Source organism: Dendroctonus ponderosae, unplaced genomic scaffold (genome assembly GCF_020466585.1).
Source record: "Dendroctonus ponderosae isolate FM_Combo_2020 unplaced genomic scaffold, Dpon_F_20191213v2 Dpon_F_20191213_1, whole genome shotgun sequence".
In the NCBI taxonomy this organism is placed as follows: domain Eukaryota; kingdom Metazoa; phylum Arthropoda; class Insecta; order Coleoptera; family Curculionidae; genus Dendroctonus; species Dendroctonus ponderosae.
In genome coordinates, this window is record NW_026017110.1 from 55,808,411 (window position 1) to 55,825,079 (window position 16,669).

Here is a 16,669-nt window from a genome sequence, read left to right on the forward strand (position 1 = left end):
GGTGTAAACTTGTAAGAAGCCATTCTTACGTCTGTTGCGTCTTGCAATGAAAATAGAAACATTTCCCCATATTTAACACTACATTTATTTTACGATTATAGACGTATGGTAAACACGATTACAGCAAAACCCAACAAATAGTTAAATCATTTTAAGTCTAATTTTGCAAAACTGAAGCCAAAATTTGTAACTTAGAAAAGTCTACTTCTAACAAAAATAAAGCATATTGACTTGACTGACTGATAAAGCTCTTACGAACTGTTCAAATGAGTTTGTCGTACTAATTTTTCACTTAAAACACGATAAGTGTGCCATTCCAGAAAACATATTCATGTTTTTTCCTTTCAAATCGGTAGCAGTTTAACAACAACAATGATATAGGTAATATGATATAAAGAACTACTTTTTACAACTTACGTGGGAAATTCCATTAACTCCATACCCCGAGTTTACAAAACCCTTAAAAAATAATATTATGTTAATTATTAATAAATAATTGGTCTGGATCAATACAGGCGAGATTTGGCAACGTTTCGCATTTATTCAACCCTTGTCTATTGCGTCACATAGTTTTAAAGGACCTAAAAAACGTTTTATTTCAAATATTTTGATATGGCTATCTAAATGCATCAATGACGTTGTGGTCAATAATTTTTACTTTTAGTTATTAGGTGTGTTACTGGTAAGCGCACCCAGACTTACTTCGCGAAAAGTTCCAAGTGAAATAATGGGGCAAACAAGTTCGAGTTTGCTAGTTCGGTACTATTTAGAAACGTATAAATAGCCTAAAGTTCAATTTAAGAAATATTGAGGCAATAACAGATCTCAAGCATTGGTTTTTCAATAATAATTTCCAACTTTCGCATTTAGATTTTCGAAATGACTGCCAAAGACGAGAATGACGGAGAACCAGCAAATGTACAGATTGTAAATTTCGTACGTTTACGTGACTCGAGATGCAAATACTTTCGTGTTTCTAACACTAAGGCAACAACTTTATTATTTTAAATGTAATACAATGTGTATTTTCGGCGAATGCTTGATAAAATGTTCAAGCAACGTTTTTAATTTATTTGCTCTGCTTGTTTTATAACTTCGAAGCAGTTTATTTGAGACAGGTGACCATCATTTTTAGGTATTTTCTCATGAAGAGCTTAAAACCCGATAAAGACATTGAAAGTAAGGAAAAAAATTGCGTTCCCATTTGGAAAAAGTCAGTTATAGCGTTTAAATCAAGTCAAGGTTTAAGCTAAAACACAGTTTATTAGGTTACGCTAAAATTTGATTAAGTGTATATAAACAAAATACGCAAGTTATTGCCTACTTCGGTTTATCGAACCATCTAAGCGTTCAAAATTTCTAATCTGTACTTTCAGTATTTTTCCATATTGCTCTATCGATGAGCAAACCGTTATGAAATTCCATGTAGTACATATACAGTCTGCTTAAACAGAAAACTTCAGACTAAAACCTAAAATGCAATCATCAGATATACATCTTTTTTTTTAAGTTGGTAATTAGAAAATATAAAATTGGCTCACAAGTAAAGTAGCTTTTTCCAAAATATCGAAAAATACTTTTTTTGCTAAAGTGAATCAAAAAGCAAACATGAAATAACCGAAAATTCAACTGTGTTCAAACTGCATAACACCTGCAAAGCTCTAGATTTCTTATCAACTGTGCCTTATCATCAAGTATCAGACTACATATGATTGTCGGCCTCAACTAAGGAGACTTCCACCAAACTGACCTTTTACACAATTACAACAATAGAACGTTATTAATACTAATTAACGAACGTAAGGCAAACGCTGTTTGTTTTGGTTCGTTTAATTTGCGTTTGTACTCGGATCTATGGAAGCACATTAAAACCAAATCGTGAACGTTGAAAGTAATTGAGAGAACATTTGATCAGCATATTCTCCTCACGTGTCGATTGTTGCAAGAAGTAGCGATATTGCACATTATTTTTTGCAAGCCATTAGCGAATCATGATAACTAATTTTAAACTGGAGTTGGGACAATAATCATGTTCTAAAGCCTACACGATTTTTTCGCAAGAATTCAAAAAACAATCTAGTTACAGGACCTTCTGAATTGTCAAAGTTGGCTCACTTTTTTAAAACGAGCGGGCACATTTTTTTTGTTGACGAGCGTTAGGTTTAGACAAAAAGCGTAAAGCATGGCAGCGTTGCTCGGCGGATTGCACTATTTTCTTAGCCTGCATTCGAATGGAACGAGGGACATGTAGACTATATACATAGATGTGTAGAGCATCGCTCCGCATAGCAAAGTGCCTAAATCGGGCGCAGAAATATTTGTTTCGTCTCTGCGCATCTTGAATCTTAGGAACTGGTTTCTTTTGTGCAACTCATGCGTCAATGGTCGTCAGACGGTGATCACCATAGAGCACTTTATTCTTCGGATCCTTCCAAGCGTAACGGGACCCTTAAACAGGAGCGTACGGCAGGACGGAGAACCGATTCCGTCACCGATCACTGATAAATTTTCCGGCCGCTGCACTTGGCAAATCACGGTTTTCCGCTTCCCCGCTGAATATGCGTTCTGCGTTAAATATCGGCAAAATGTCATCTTTGAACTGCGCGCAATAGAAAATACTTTTAGAATTTGTCGGAATTTAAATCTCAACTTTCAATGTTCAAAGGGTATCTGTTCATGAATAATTATTCAATCTATTTTATTAAGAGATACGTATTCACGTCTCGTAACTCTCTGAAGTGATTGTAACTAAGAAAAAAAAAGAAAAAAGGGGAGGGAGTACTTTTATAGACTAACTGTCTTTTTTGTATACTCATTTGTGGCAAAATGTTTTCCGTGTAATATAAACTGTGCCTGAAATGGAACAATTGAGAAATGTGCCTGTCTACTCTGTGCAAATCGGTTCTTACTTTCTCCTCTTATATTATGCGAGAGAAATAGATGGCGACAGTAGATTGTTTCCTTCTGGATTATTCATCTAAGCATTTGAAGGTGCAGGCTATGGGGAGTCTCAGATCAATTTTGACGAGAACTAATATGTTCGAGTTCTGTCCTGGGTGTGTAACTTCTATTTTTGCCAGCTATGAATGGTTTTAAACACACAACCATGCGTTCTCGATTTCAAAAATCCTGCGAAAAACTGATTTTATCGGAATATTAAGTAAATAAGTCGTTAAAGTTTTAGCAGTCTCATCCTGAATTTAGATGTCAAATTGGTACATATATTGGTAATATATACCCATTCACATTTTTCTTTTTGCGAAAATCTTTATCCTTATCTTAGCGAAGAGCATTACCTATCTGTATTTGTGTTAAGCAGCTGAAATTTCAACAAAAAAGAGCGTTTTGGAGGTTTTAACTTTGTCTTGTTGTAACTGTGTGTCTTGTAACTTGTGGAATATGCAGCGCTTGAAAATTACCTTAATATCAAATTTGATTCGATTTTTTTTTGTTTTTGAGAATACTTTTTATCATTCTTCTTCGGGCTAATAACGTTTGTCTCTCAGCTACTGTTTCAAAATACTAACTCGCATATACTTAGCAGATACAATAGTATCTCATAATCATCGATTACTAAATGTTAAGTATGTCAAGTGCAGATAATGATGAGCTAGAAGTTCCTGAATTGCAAACAAATCGGGATATATAAACATTTTAAAATTCTGATGCGAGAGCAAACTGATGAGGATAAATAAATAAACCAAAAAGTTTAAACGAGTTAATAAAGCAACAATAATAGTTCACAAAACTGTGATATTATCAATCTTTGCTGGAAGTATCGAAAGAATAATACTCCTTTTAAGTTGGAAATTTGCACTGAAATTCTATCGTCGTTCGAATGGAAATACCACTGCTGAGAAACCTGGTTGCTCTGAGATTAGCGAAGACCAAATAAAGCAATGCTCATCTAAGCTCTTTCTCGTAGGTAAGAAATTTACTGACTGGCTCTACACCTAGAAGGCTTAATAACAATGCAGTAGACAAGAAATAAATTAATGAAACTGACCAGAGTATTTGACAATACATGTTATGAAAATTCAGCTATGTTGGACAACAATTACCTATTTGACTAAAATAACTCATTTCTGAAAACGTATTTCGTAATTCTACGTCAACCACTGCGAATAACAGAAAATACTGTACCTAGTACAAACTCGAACGTATTAATGAGAGCTGAATAAAATTTCGGAAGTAATCCCAATGATTGTATCTCATACTTGTTCAAAGTGTGTTCAAGCGAAAAAAACTGCTTGTATTAGCGTTGTCTGTCCTAGATTCATTGCCTGACGATGCACAGGTAATCTTCAGCGATTCAACTTTATCGACTTACATGGGAATATTTCAGTTATTTTACAAATATTTCAATAACTTCAATATTATTTGAATATGATGTATGTTGGAATTTCTTGTTTTATTTGTTGATTTATATTCCAGCTATGCAAGAAGTGGTAGTTAAATATTTAAATGATGTTTTTATGTTATGTGTGCAATGATAAAACTAACAATTATCGGTACTGAACATATTCGTTCTTTAAGGCCAAATTCTAATTTAAGACATTTTGAATCTTCACAGAAGCACAAATATGTATTTAAAACGATACTAAATAGTTTTATATAATAAATCATAATATTACGCGCAAAATTTGATCAATTCTGTATTGTACTCGTATATATTCAAAAAAGTTAGTCGCTAGTTTTCGAAGCATCATAAAATTGTTGTGTAAATTAAAGGAAAAATTAAGTTTTGGTACCGCAACACTCAACTTGCATTGATGTGTAACTAAGAAAGTTTCAAATATGTAAATGTTTGTACGTAAGAACATTAGATGATTTAACTCTCTTCAACCGAATTACATTTTTTTAAGCCATACTGATCTACATAAGGGTACTAATGCTACTTAACTACCTTCAACAAATTGCAATTAAAGCATAAAGCTTGGTCTACGAAATAATTTCCAAACTTAAGTATTAAATGAGTATATCATGTTAGTCTACAATTAACAGAGAAAAGTGGCAACGAGCGTGCTTTATGTCCTTGATAACCCAGGTGAAAAAGACTCTTTAAATTCAGTGCACTCAAATGTTTACTAAGAATGAATGCAACACAACAGGACCCAGGTAGATACCCAATTCATCAAATTTGGCATCTGCGCTATGCATTATAGGTGAAAGGTAAAAATAGTACGCGGTAGTAACAAAATAGAAAGCTAAATCCAGCAGTTTTTCGTCCACTGCAAATTTTCATAAATAATGAACCATAACTTTTAGATTGTACCTTGAGTTTTTTCTTTTTTTACTTTTTCTAAATTCGGAACAAACGTAATAAATGAATTTCAGTTCGTTTTAATATTGTAGTATTTTCGTTAGTTATTAACACCCTTTGATCAGGTAATGGAGGATTTAGAAGAATAAATTAATTATTATAAAAACGCCTGCAAATATATGACTTATATTAACTTCTATGAAACGTTTAAAACGTATGGGTGGACATATTGGATAATCTACGATCTGTTCCTTTCTTATATCGGTTTTTATTTGCTGTGCATATTACAATTTCAGAAAAAAATCATCTATATGAATACACAGCAGTGAATTAGCAAAATGTAGAACGTCTGTAAATACATTATTACTGAAAGTATTTTTATTTACAGTTGAAAGAACCGCTAGCTTGTGACTGAAAAAATGGCGTTACGAGAGTGAATTTCAACGAGGTTTTGCCATTTCCCGTTTTAACTTTACTTAGAATATATTACTCAGCTGAAAATGATATAATCTAATGAAACATTGAAGTTGTGATGCTAAACTAACTAGTTTAGTATTAATATAACTATATTAATTTCGACATATTACCAGCTCGAACTTGCCATGCTGAGAACATATGAAATTGATAGCTTTGGATGTATTTGCATTAAAAATGCGATTAAAAACACCTGAAAACCCTAAGCATAAACATAAAGTTTTAGTATTACGCTAGAAAACTATGCCTTCTTATAAACCGAAAACAATCTAGACGGTTAGCTTTTTAAAACGGAGATAAATACTTTATTTACTTCATTCCAAAGAGATTTAAATATCAATTCGTTTTAATAATGGTTAGGAAAAGAATTGAAACCTAGACAAAGCGATTCTTGTAGAATATTGTGATTTTTTGAGTAGCTTCATATATGCCGCTAAATAGAGGCGACTTTGATGAAAAAAATTGTTGTTATCATAACCTTCATGCTGCATTATTTACGTCCTGTGAACGTTAGTTTTTGCTTTAAATTTAAATAACGCTTTATAATTTCCGTATTAAAATTAATATTAATTCCAAAACAAAAACAAGAAAATGTACATAACGAATTCTGGAATTTACGAAATTACTGCTAATTATAATATTTGATATTTGATGATAATCATTTGACACCTAAAAACTCCGTTTAAAAAATTAATTTTTAAAGACGTCAATGACATGATCTGACCTCGATTTTATACGTAAACTTCCAAACTTTTTCGGGGTGTTATTCGGATGTATCAAGATTTTCTATATATACACAGAGTTCGGGTTTGTATAAGATTAAGGTGCTCTCCTACAATCCCTCTAGAGCAATTGCGGCATTACCTTGACTTCTATTTCAATCACCTTGTTTATTTTTAAGACACAGCACTTTTTTTTACTGAATATTCTAAATTTACTTCAAGTTTTGAGGGCGAAACTTGCTGTATTTCTTGATTTACTTCCTGGCTTTAATTTTTTTAAATCACTCATTAGAAAAAATAAAAAATATAAAATGACACTCTTCAATGATGATGGCGATCGTGTAAATTTAAAATATAAAATTTTTAACAAAAAGTTTTAACAATTATATTAAATTAGCTATAGAATGTAGAAAAATATTGATCAAGATCAACGTTTCATTGAATTGAACGATTTTGAAAAACAACTCCACCTGAAGAAATGCATTATTTCAGTTATAAAAATCATATTAGTTATAAAAAAATTGAACCTTAAGTAACTTGAAATTATTGCTTGCAGCGAAATTAAGTGTCTGTTTTATCGCATGATACATTTACGCACTAACTGGTGAAGGCGTTGTGTATTTTTTAGAGATTTAAGTAAAAAAGACAAAAATAATGGTTATTCCTATACAGGGTATGTGGAAATTAAAACATTCAGGGGTGATGAGTCGCAGGAAATTTAGCATTTAAGAATTACTTTTTTTAAACGTCTTTAAATAATATCTTTAAAAAAAATTATTTACACGAAATTTAGACATTTTCACAAAGAGTGTCTTGAATAAAAATGCTGTGGTAGAATTAAAACTTTCACTTCAAGCGAAAATAGTTTTATTAAAAATTTTGTGGCGTCCTTCTTCTATGCATATATATAATTTTTATATTTTTTAATATATTTCTCATAATCATAATCAATCACCCCTGGAATTAAATTAAATTAAATGTATTGTGTATCATTTCTGGGCCTTCTGTACATGTCTTAAATATCAAAGTAAAATTTCTACTTTAATATTTTCTATTTTATTAAATCGTATCGGTCTAAAATAGTGCACTGATTTTAAAGGCTCCGCCTCTCGTGAAACAGCCGGTTCTTCATCGTTTAGTCCCGAGACAGTCAAGGTAAATCTGTTGCAGCCCGAATATATTTTAGTTCGGTATAGTACGGGTGTTTTTTTATTTTATATCACATCTGTTTTTATTCCCTTACGGCCCGAACTTCTCGTCGCATACGCGTCTAACGTTAGTCTACATATCTGGATAACGATACACGTTTTCCAGGTATTGGACTACATACGGCGATGCACGTACTTGCATGCCTACTATTTATAAAATGAAGAAAAAAAGTTTACTATGGCTAATTATTATCATCGCTTTAAATTACATGTTTGTGTCTATTACGTTCATTGGCAAAATAAATGTGCAAAAGGCCTAGGATGAGTAAAAGATTGTAAACCGACCGACTGGGTATTTAGTTCAATTTCCTAGGATATTAAAAAGACGTCAACTACATCCACAATGTTTACAGTTTCTTATTTATATTAAGACATCTAAATATAGATCCGACAAACTGCGTTTTAGTAAAATGAAATATTATATAACCAATATTGTTGTAACAAACATGTTTGCTTTCGATATACAGTATGGGAAGTTGATTTGAATTTTGTGTTAGTCCAGGCTGATCAATATAAGGTTTAATTTAAAAATTACTACCTGAATGACGACGAACATCAATTTCAACTTCTACAACACCTATTTCCAAATAAATATTAAATATTTTACAACATTTTTATTAAGTCATGTATTACATCAGTGATGCAATTTGAGGCCTTTGATAAATTGTATTTTTTTCTTTTAGTCGTGCAAAATAACAATAAACATGTCCCTTATAAGTGTACTCCATGGCAGCGTTTAGCATTTATTGTACTGATTAACACTAAAATAACTTTCTATAACGCCCAACAAAAATAACCAAACAGGTGTAGAAAAGCCATGAAGTCAATGCTTATGATGTTGGAAATGTACGAACTAAGTATATTGCGTCATTACTTATTGTGTTTCCAGTGTCAAAAAAGTGTTTTCTGTTTTGAAATATATCAAAAATGTTCTGAAAATACTTATATTTTATAGACAAAACACATTAATAATATTGTATGAAAACCTAATTTATAGCTTCCAACAGTGTTCCGAAGAACACCAGAAGTTGAGACACTATTTAAAATGAGCTCGTAAAATGACTGCTATAATTAATTGTGAATGTAAGAAATAGAATTTCAATGACAAAGCCCTTAGCATCCATATAAACATTCGCACTTATCAATGATCTAATTAACTTTTCTAGCACTTCCTAATTTGATTAAAACGCTTTTGGTATCATACAATGTTCCCCATCTTTGGCCGTCAACAAGGAAAACTAATATATTTTCCTTCCTATAACTTGCTAATTGAAAAACAGTATCTTAAATTTTTCGTGCATAGAGAAGTAAGTTACCAGACTGGTAAAAGTAACCTTTCTTTAAAGACGGCAATGAAGCATTACTCCTAATAAAATAGCTGCTGATAAGAAGAAGTTTACTTTCATTAAGCGTAGTGCAGAAAAAATGTTTTGTTGATAACGGTTGCAAATACGAACAAACCAAAACAATTCAACAGAATTGAAGCTTAGTTTCGTTCTTGCAGTGGCGCGCCGAAAAAGCGTTTTCAACAAATTTGAATTGTATATCTGAAAACTACAGGGGTTAGTTAGAAAGGAAAAGCCTAGGAATACCTTTCCAAATGTTCAATGATGCCATCAAATAAATGAAAGAACTAACTCCCGTTTAAGTTATGGTATTTCAGTACACCCTGTATATGCTGTATTCTAATTGAGACATAAACATTTAACACATGTTGAAGCATGTCATTTTTTAAACATTTTGCTTTCAAGGTTTATCAGATTCAGATATCAAGTTCAAATATTAGAAACTATTACGCTTTAGAATCTTTAAGATTTCAATTCGCAAATTCACCAATCAACTGGGTGTTTAGTTTCAGCGTCAGGATTCCTGGCTTCTAAACCCTTTAGAAAGTTGGCTCTCTACAACTTTCAAATTTAATCCCATGTTTTATTTAGAATTTTCAATAGTTATTTTTAGTTTTGCCTTGACTTGGCACTTTTCTCTACTATTTGTTTGCAATTGAACTAGTTTTTGTCACGATCTGAAAATCAAACTAAGATCAAAGTGCTTGCAAAGAACTCGAAAACTGTGGTAGATATCAGGGAAATGCACGCGAGAAACAAGTTTTCCTTGAATATCTATTCTTTATAAGAAATGGCAGTCAGTTGATGAATACACATCTTAACTGGCTCTAGAAAATGCACAACCCTGTGCTTTCGTGTCGGCTTGTCCATTTACGTACTACTTAAGAACCATCCTCAGTTCAATATTATTTTTATTACTGATGTTTAATTATCAAAAACAAGAGTTGAAGAAAAACATGAACTTGAGACGGAATTATCTCGGTGACGAAACACACATTTGCATTGATTGATTATTGTTGCAAATTAGTCATATTTTCCAGTGTGATATACCCTACGTGATTGATTTTTTGAAATTGTATATAAAAAGTATACTTTACACAAAAATGTGGCACATTTGGAATATTCTGTTTTAATTTAAATGTTGGCAAAAACAAGTAAACAATAATAAAGTGTCAAGCTATCTGTACACCATCGAGTAAACGATAAAATAGAGATAATAATGCGGTTTTGCCGACTTAAAATAATAAATACATGTTAATAAAAACAAAGAACTGTTTGTTTTTATTAAACCACCACGGTAAGTGTTCCGCAAAACTATAGAAAATAGTGTGGGTTACGTAAAGCAAAATTGTAGAAAAATTAATTTAGTTTTGACATTAAGATGTAATCATTATGAATTGTAGGTGCAAAGTAAATGTTACAGATTTTTGTTATTTTTTTGTAATTATACCAGTATATATAAACCCTCAATAGTTTTTCAAACAGCTTATAATTTTTTAGCTACTTATTTCAGTCATCTTCGTGGGGAATTTGAAGCTTAATGCATATTTTTGAAATCGGTAAAAAATGAGCGTCTAGCATAGGTACATAGCGTGTCATTAAAAACTGCAGATTTATTTCCCTCCATGGCCAAAAATATGTCGAATTTGTTTTCGTAAGTAGACACTTTTCGAAAGGTCGACTATTTTTTGGCAATAGCGTAGCGTCTAATCCTGGCGACTGGGTAGTCAGTTTTCGGACACCCTGTATACGACATAACCGGAAGTGTGATCATCTTAATAAGATTTTACATTACTTCTCCAGATAACTTTCATCTCAACCCCATTTTCCAAAAAATTAGATTTATAGTTTGCCATATACAGAGTGATCCTAAATTAGGTTGAATAATTTGATCTGCAAATATAGCCAAGCAATCAATCAATCGCAAACAAAAATAGGTTTAACAATTTATATAATACACATATAGACCAACAAACGCTTCTTTTACGCAACTAGCGTTAACGATGCAGGTATTTGTGAACGGTAATGTTCCTTGCAATGCTTTCATTTACGTAGGTTTTATGTGGTTTTGAGTTTCCTTTTTGCCATTTTTTGCTGGAACATTCGTTGTCATAGTATAAGGGTTCTTTGACAAATTCATTCGGATTATTATCCAATAATCGTTTCGTGCAATTTTAATGGTTTTTTATCGTAATTATTGTCAAATTGATTCAAATAACTTGAGCTATATCTTGTTAATACAGATGACAAGTACAGGGTGTCCCAATGATAGAGTAACGTTAGTTAGTTTACATTTGACCGATATTGTTTTTTTCGACAACGAATTTTGATCACGCATATTTTAAAACTATTAACAATTATACAGGGTGCGTTATAAGAGTCAAACCACAGAAAAAAAGGTTTTTGCTAATGAAAAATCTAACATTTTTACGAACTCATGGCATGCCTCGTTTTCTACACTCAAAAACATGAAAATGTTATGGACACTGATCCGAAAGTGACGACTAGCGAAAGTAGAAGCTCTTGAAAGTGCGCTCCCTCAATACGTATTTATTATATAATTTATTTTAACAGTTGAAAGGATGACTAGCTAGGTACACATATATGTGTCTCACAAGCTTACAAAACCTAGGGACACATTTAGAAAAATTAGCTAAAATAATAACGGGACGTTTAAAAATTCTGACGGGTCAGATCTTTTTTCAAGGTGCTTTTGAGGTATCGTCCTTTTCCTTAAACTACAGGGTGTTTAGGTAAAACTGTATTTTTTGAAATTTTTCAAAAAAAAGTTCTCCAATTATTGCAAGAACAAATCGACCGAATTTTTCACAGTGAGCTTTATTACTTTAATCGGCTAGCTTTTGAGGGAATATTCTACGTCCTAGAACAAACCGATCTTCGTTTTCTAAAAAGGGAAAAAAAATTAAGCAAGCCGAGGTCTAGCGTGATTCCCTCAAAATCTCGTAGAGTAAAGTAATAAAGCTCATTAAAAGTGGGTCGATTTCAGGCACATGTATTGAAAATTTTAAATCATTGAACAATTATTTTATCATCAATCAGTACCATCAAAAGTTATGAAAATTGGATTAAAGTAAGCCTTTTTCATCAAGAAATGCAACTGTAATTAAATAACACAATAATAATATACAGGATGTCCCATTTAAAATAAGCAAGTTAACACCTACTTCCTCTAGAACCGAAAGTGTGGCGATCTTCAAAATATTTTTGATCGCTTGCCCCCAATGAGTCTCGTATAGTGCCCAATTTTCTAATTTCTCCTAATTATACTGCTCCATATATGTACAGGGTGTCCCACAAGATAAAATAACAACAAATGGTTTAGGGCGATTTTGTTAACGTCATTTTGAAAATTATTTTTTAACTTTGCATTAATAGTTATCAAAATTTTGTCGAAATTCCATTAAAGTAAGTCTTTTCAAAAGTAAATGCTACTCAAATTAAGTAGAACATATTCCCTTATGAGAATAGCCAATAAATATTCAAGTGACAGCAACTGTCATTTCTTACATAAAATTTCAAATATATTAAAAACAGTTAGACTTGGGTATAGGATATTTATTATACATGAAATATATTTAGAATTTGGAGTAGAATTTCAAAATTTAATAATATATAGGGTGTTTCATTTAAAATAAGCGGGTTGAAACTTAGTTCCAGTATAACTGGAAGTGTGGCCATTTAGAAACTATTTTAGATCGCTTGCCCCCAATGACTTCGGCACACTGTTCAATTTTCAAATTTCTCCTAATTATAGTTTGGCAGATACCGATCGTGGCGGTTCCCGGTGGCACACCCTGTATAGATCGCGGTGGTTCTCAGTTAGACACCCTGTATAGGGTGTTCCGAGGTGCAATTAAAAAAAATGTTTTTTCATGTACTGTAACTTTGATGACCCACCAATGGTTAATATTTTTTAAATCACGATATGACGATTACATTTGTAAAATAAATAATACGGGCGTAAACCTATCGTTGAGACACCCTGTAAGAGACCCATTTTGGCCAGGTTTTAGTTGAATGTATGTTAATGTGAATCGTGTTTACTTTTCTCGTTGTAATATTGTAATAATAAAAAAAATGTAAAACTGTTTAGCACAGCTAAGGATGCAGTACCTAATGTGTTGTCTATCAATTACAATTTGAAATAAATATCTCATTAGCGAGCTACAGATGCAGAGAAAAAAACTTTTAACACCCTGTGTCTCGCACGAAACTAAGCGTTTGCGAAGACCTATATTCAAGTGAATTTTGGCCCTTTTTTCTGGTAGTACGTGCAGTTGAAATGATGCAACCTAATTTCGGATCACCCTGTATAGCATCCACCCCAAAGGCGTTCGCGATATGGCACGCTGAATGAAATTTGACTAGAAAATGCGTTTGTACAATCGTTGTTCCTACACATTTTAGGTAAGTGGGAGACGAATTGAAATAAACTTTTTTGGTAGTTGCTTGTCGCCGTTTATTTTTTTGTTATTTTACTTTATTTAGCACCTATTCTGGGTGGTTTGAGACTAAAATGAGTCAGAAAACATCGACATATCGATAATACGCCGATACATTTGAAATATGTATGCCTCGTTACAGGAAATAAATTTTAAATTTGACACCCTGTATATCGTACACAAAGCGTTTGCAGGTATGTAAATGATATGTGAGTGTTTGCCTCGTTTTCTGCTGGTACATTATACAGTTGAATTCGAATCACTCTGTATAGTATTTAACTGGAAGATAAGTTTGTAAGATTCGTTTGTCCTACACATTTTAGGTAAGTGGGAGACGAATTGAAATAAACTTTTTTGGTAGTTGCTTGTCGTCGTTCATTTTTTTGTTATTTTACTTTATTTAGCACCTATTCTGGGTGGTTTTAGACTAAAATGAGTCAGAAAACATCGACATATCGATAATACGCCGATACATTTGAAATATGTATGCCTCGTTACAGGGAATAAATTTTAAATTTGACACCCTGTATATCGTACACAAAGCGTTTGCAGGTATGTAAATGATATGTGAGTGTTTGCCTCGTTTTCTGCTGGTACATTATACAGTTGAATTCGAATCACTCTGTATAGTATTTAACTGGAAGATAAGTTTGTAAGATTCGTTTGTCCTACACATTTTAGGGAAGTGGGAGACAACTTTAAATAAACATTGATTCAGTTCTTGCAACCCTGTTTTTTTTGCGTCAGGAGGTTAGTGTTTGAATTATTGACATTGAGGTTTACAGTATAGTTTTTGAAGCTGCATAAAACAAATTGCAAATCAATTTGGTGCAATTGAGAAATACAAAACTGCTAGATGAGAATAAAGAAAATTTTGAGAAGAAATATGAAATAAAATAAACAGGTGTACTCAAGTTGAAAATTTACCACAGAAATTCAGTCACCTCAATTTCAAAACTACAATATAGCAGTTTCGAGCTGGTAAGTAGATAAAAAAAACCTCAAGGTCCTCAAGTTAGTTCGTAAGAATGTCAGCCAAACAAATACTTATCGTCGAAAATAAAGTAATAAGGTTATCGAGTCAGTACCGCCGACCGAACAAGTGAAATGATAAAGCTTTGGCTAACACGGGGGAAAGAAACTGCACGTGTATACGAGAAAAACAAAAATCAGCGAGTTTTAAACAATTTCAGTCATAACCAGTACCGAGTTGGACAACTACACCTGGTCAAACGCGTATGTACGCGCTACGTTGCCACATCTTCAACCAAGTATTGATCGGGCGAAAATACGAAAAGCATGGAATACTCACGTAATCGTGGAAAGCTTTGGCTTCCGAGGAATGTTCGCAAGTCTCCCTTCTTTCAGGAGCTGCACAATACAAATCCCAAAACACACTAGAAATTTTAACCGGTTAGAAAATCGGGAAATAAAAATTTAAAGTATTATAACCTACCACCACCAAGAGTGTAAAAATCCTGGAGGTTCTCCTAACGTTATGTTCTTTTCCCATCGAATCTAAAAATGCAATTGTTTAGGGATCAACCAGTTGGTGGGAATGTTGAATTTTGAATTCTTACCTCCGATAAAAATGTCTGTGCTGCTTTCTGTGCTCCAACATGCAGCAAATATTCATAAACGTACAAAGCCAACCTGTAGGTGAAATTTTTTAATTAAAAATAGAAATAGATCTTGGGAGCTCATTGCACTATAAGTTTGTTTCGTGTGTGGGTCGCACGCTACCGAGTATCCCAAGGATATTGTAAACTCTAATGTAAACAATCGAGAAGTTTAAATTTTACTCTTAGAATAACGTTTTGGGATCTAAACGTTTGAGAGCACAAATTCTCAACTTTCGTAAAATGTATTCACCACGCTGATTACCGAGCGTGGTGATGGATTTATTTGAGAAAACGTACATTCACGGTAGCAAAAAGCCATAGATATAGGAAAAAACTAAAGTGGAGTACTTACTTTTCTCTGGCTTGTGCATCGGACGGCACTGATGATCCTTTTCCTTTAGCATACATTTTAAAAATAACAAATAAATGTATTTGAGCGAACGTAACCTACATGCAGTATTATTTGATTACGGAATTTTATTTACACACTCCGGTCCTACATGATAAATGCGTCGGTTCATTGCTTTTATTCACTGGATTGCACTTAAGGTGACTCCACACGTAAAATCATAATTGAGAGCATTTGTCGAACACTGTAAAACAACTCTGATTGACTCCAAAAATTAGACACAACACATCCAATATTATTTCTCACTCGACGCCGCTACAAAATTATCATTCGGCTAGAGCATCGAGCATGCGTTAGCTAAACGTCCCGTTATAAAATGACTGTAGCTTCAGTGGCTCCTTTGTCGTTCTAAACTTGAAACTCACTAATACCGCACAATTATCCAAAGCGATTGATACTAAACTTTCAAAACTTCCGTGTACTTTACAAACTTCTTACATGAGATCGACACCCAGTTTAGAATTCAGCGATTGCAATTCTAACATTGTATGGCAACGACGCTATATTTGTTGTCTGTAATCTGTAACAAGCAAGCGACAGACGAAATGCGCATGTTTAGGGGGAAGCGCAACCAATCGAACATCACATTGATACCAGAAATGGAAAACTGTCACCCTTAAATGTCTCAAAAGCATAATTTTCTTCAAGAACTTACTAAAAATTCCCAATCAATCCAGCTGCTTTTATTACCACTTTTTCCTATTAAACACGTTTTTCCAGTCGAACCAAGAAGAAACCTAAATTTCTTTTCAAACAACATGGATTGGTTTTCAGCGCCCTCTAGAAGCATTCGAAACGCAATACAGCTCACTCGTCAATTTGTCAAGATTTTACCCGATTTTACTTTCAATTGAGAATTTACAGGGTGTCCCTGAAATTACTATACAATGCTTAACCACAAATTCCTTATCCTAAAATAAGACGATTTATGCAAACTTATCTATATCCAATGTGGCTTCATTTTGCCGCTACAGGACCCCAAAATTCCCAAATTAATATAGTTTTTCCCAAATCATTTATGAACGCCTACTTCGATTGTCACCAATTTTGGAATCAACAATTACTACATAAATTAACATAGATAAGTTCTATATTGTTGAGGCGGATTCATTTTTTTCCAAACTTCTTGTTGGGTATTTCGCCTCAAAAATTTTTGTCTATA

General features: G+C 32.9%; 1 protein-coding gene across 5 annotated transcripts in view; it reads right to left on the reverse strand.

Moving 5' to 3' along the window:
- The window catches only part of LOC109537923 (single-stranded DNA-binding protein 3), a 29,673-nt gene extending 13,611 nt beyond the window's left edge, over positions 1-16,062 (reverse strand). For 3 of the 5 annotated variants that reach the window (XR_002171986.2, XM_019904890.2, XM_019904889.2), the window contains exons 1-5: positions 15,451-16,062; positions 15,057-15,129; positions 14,933-14,994; positions 14,789-14,873; positions 418-459 (exon numbers count right to left, since the gene is read on the reverse strand). Coding sequence is in view for 4 of the 5 variants with exons in the window: in XM_019904890.2 (XP_019760449.1) it covers positions 418-459; positions 14,789-14,873; positions 14,933-14,994; positions 15,057-15,129; positions 15,451-15,506 (318 nt within the window). In the remaining variant the exon portion in view is untranslated. The remainder of the gene's footprint in view (positions 1-417; positions 460-14,788; positions 14,874-14,932; positions 14,995-15,056; positions 15,130-15,450) is intronic. The other 2 variants (XM_019904892.2, XM_019904891.2) reach the window with 1 other exon arrangement.
- Positions 16,063-16,669: the final 607 nt, after the last annotated feature.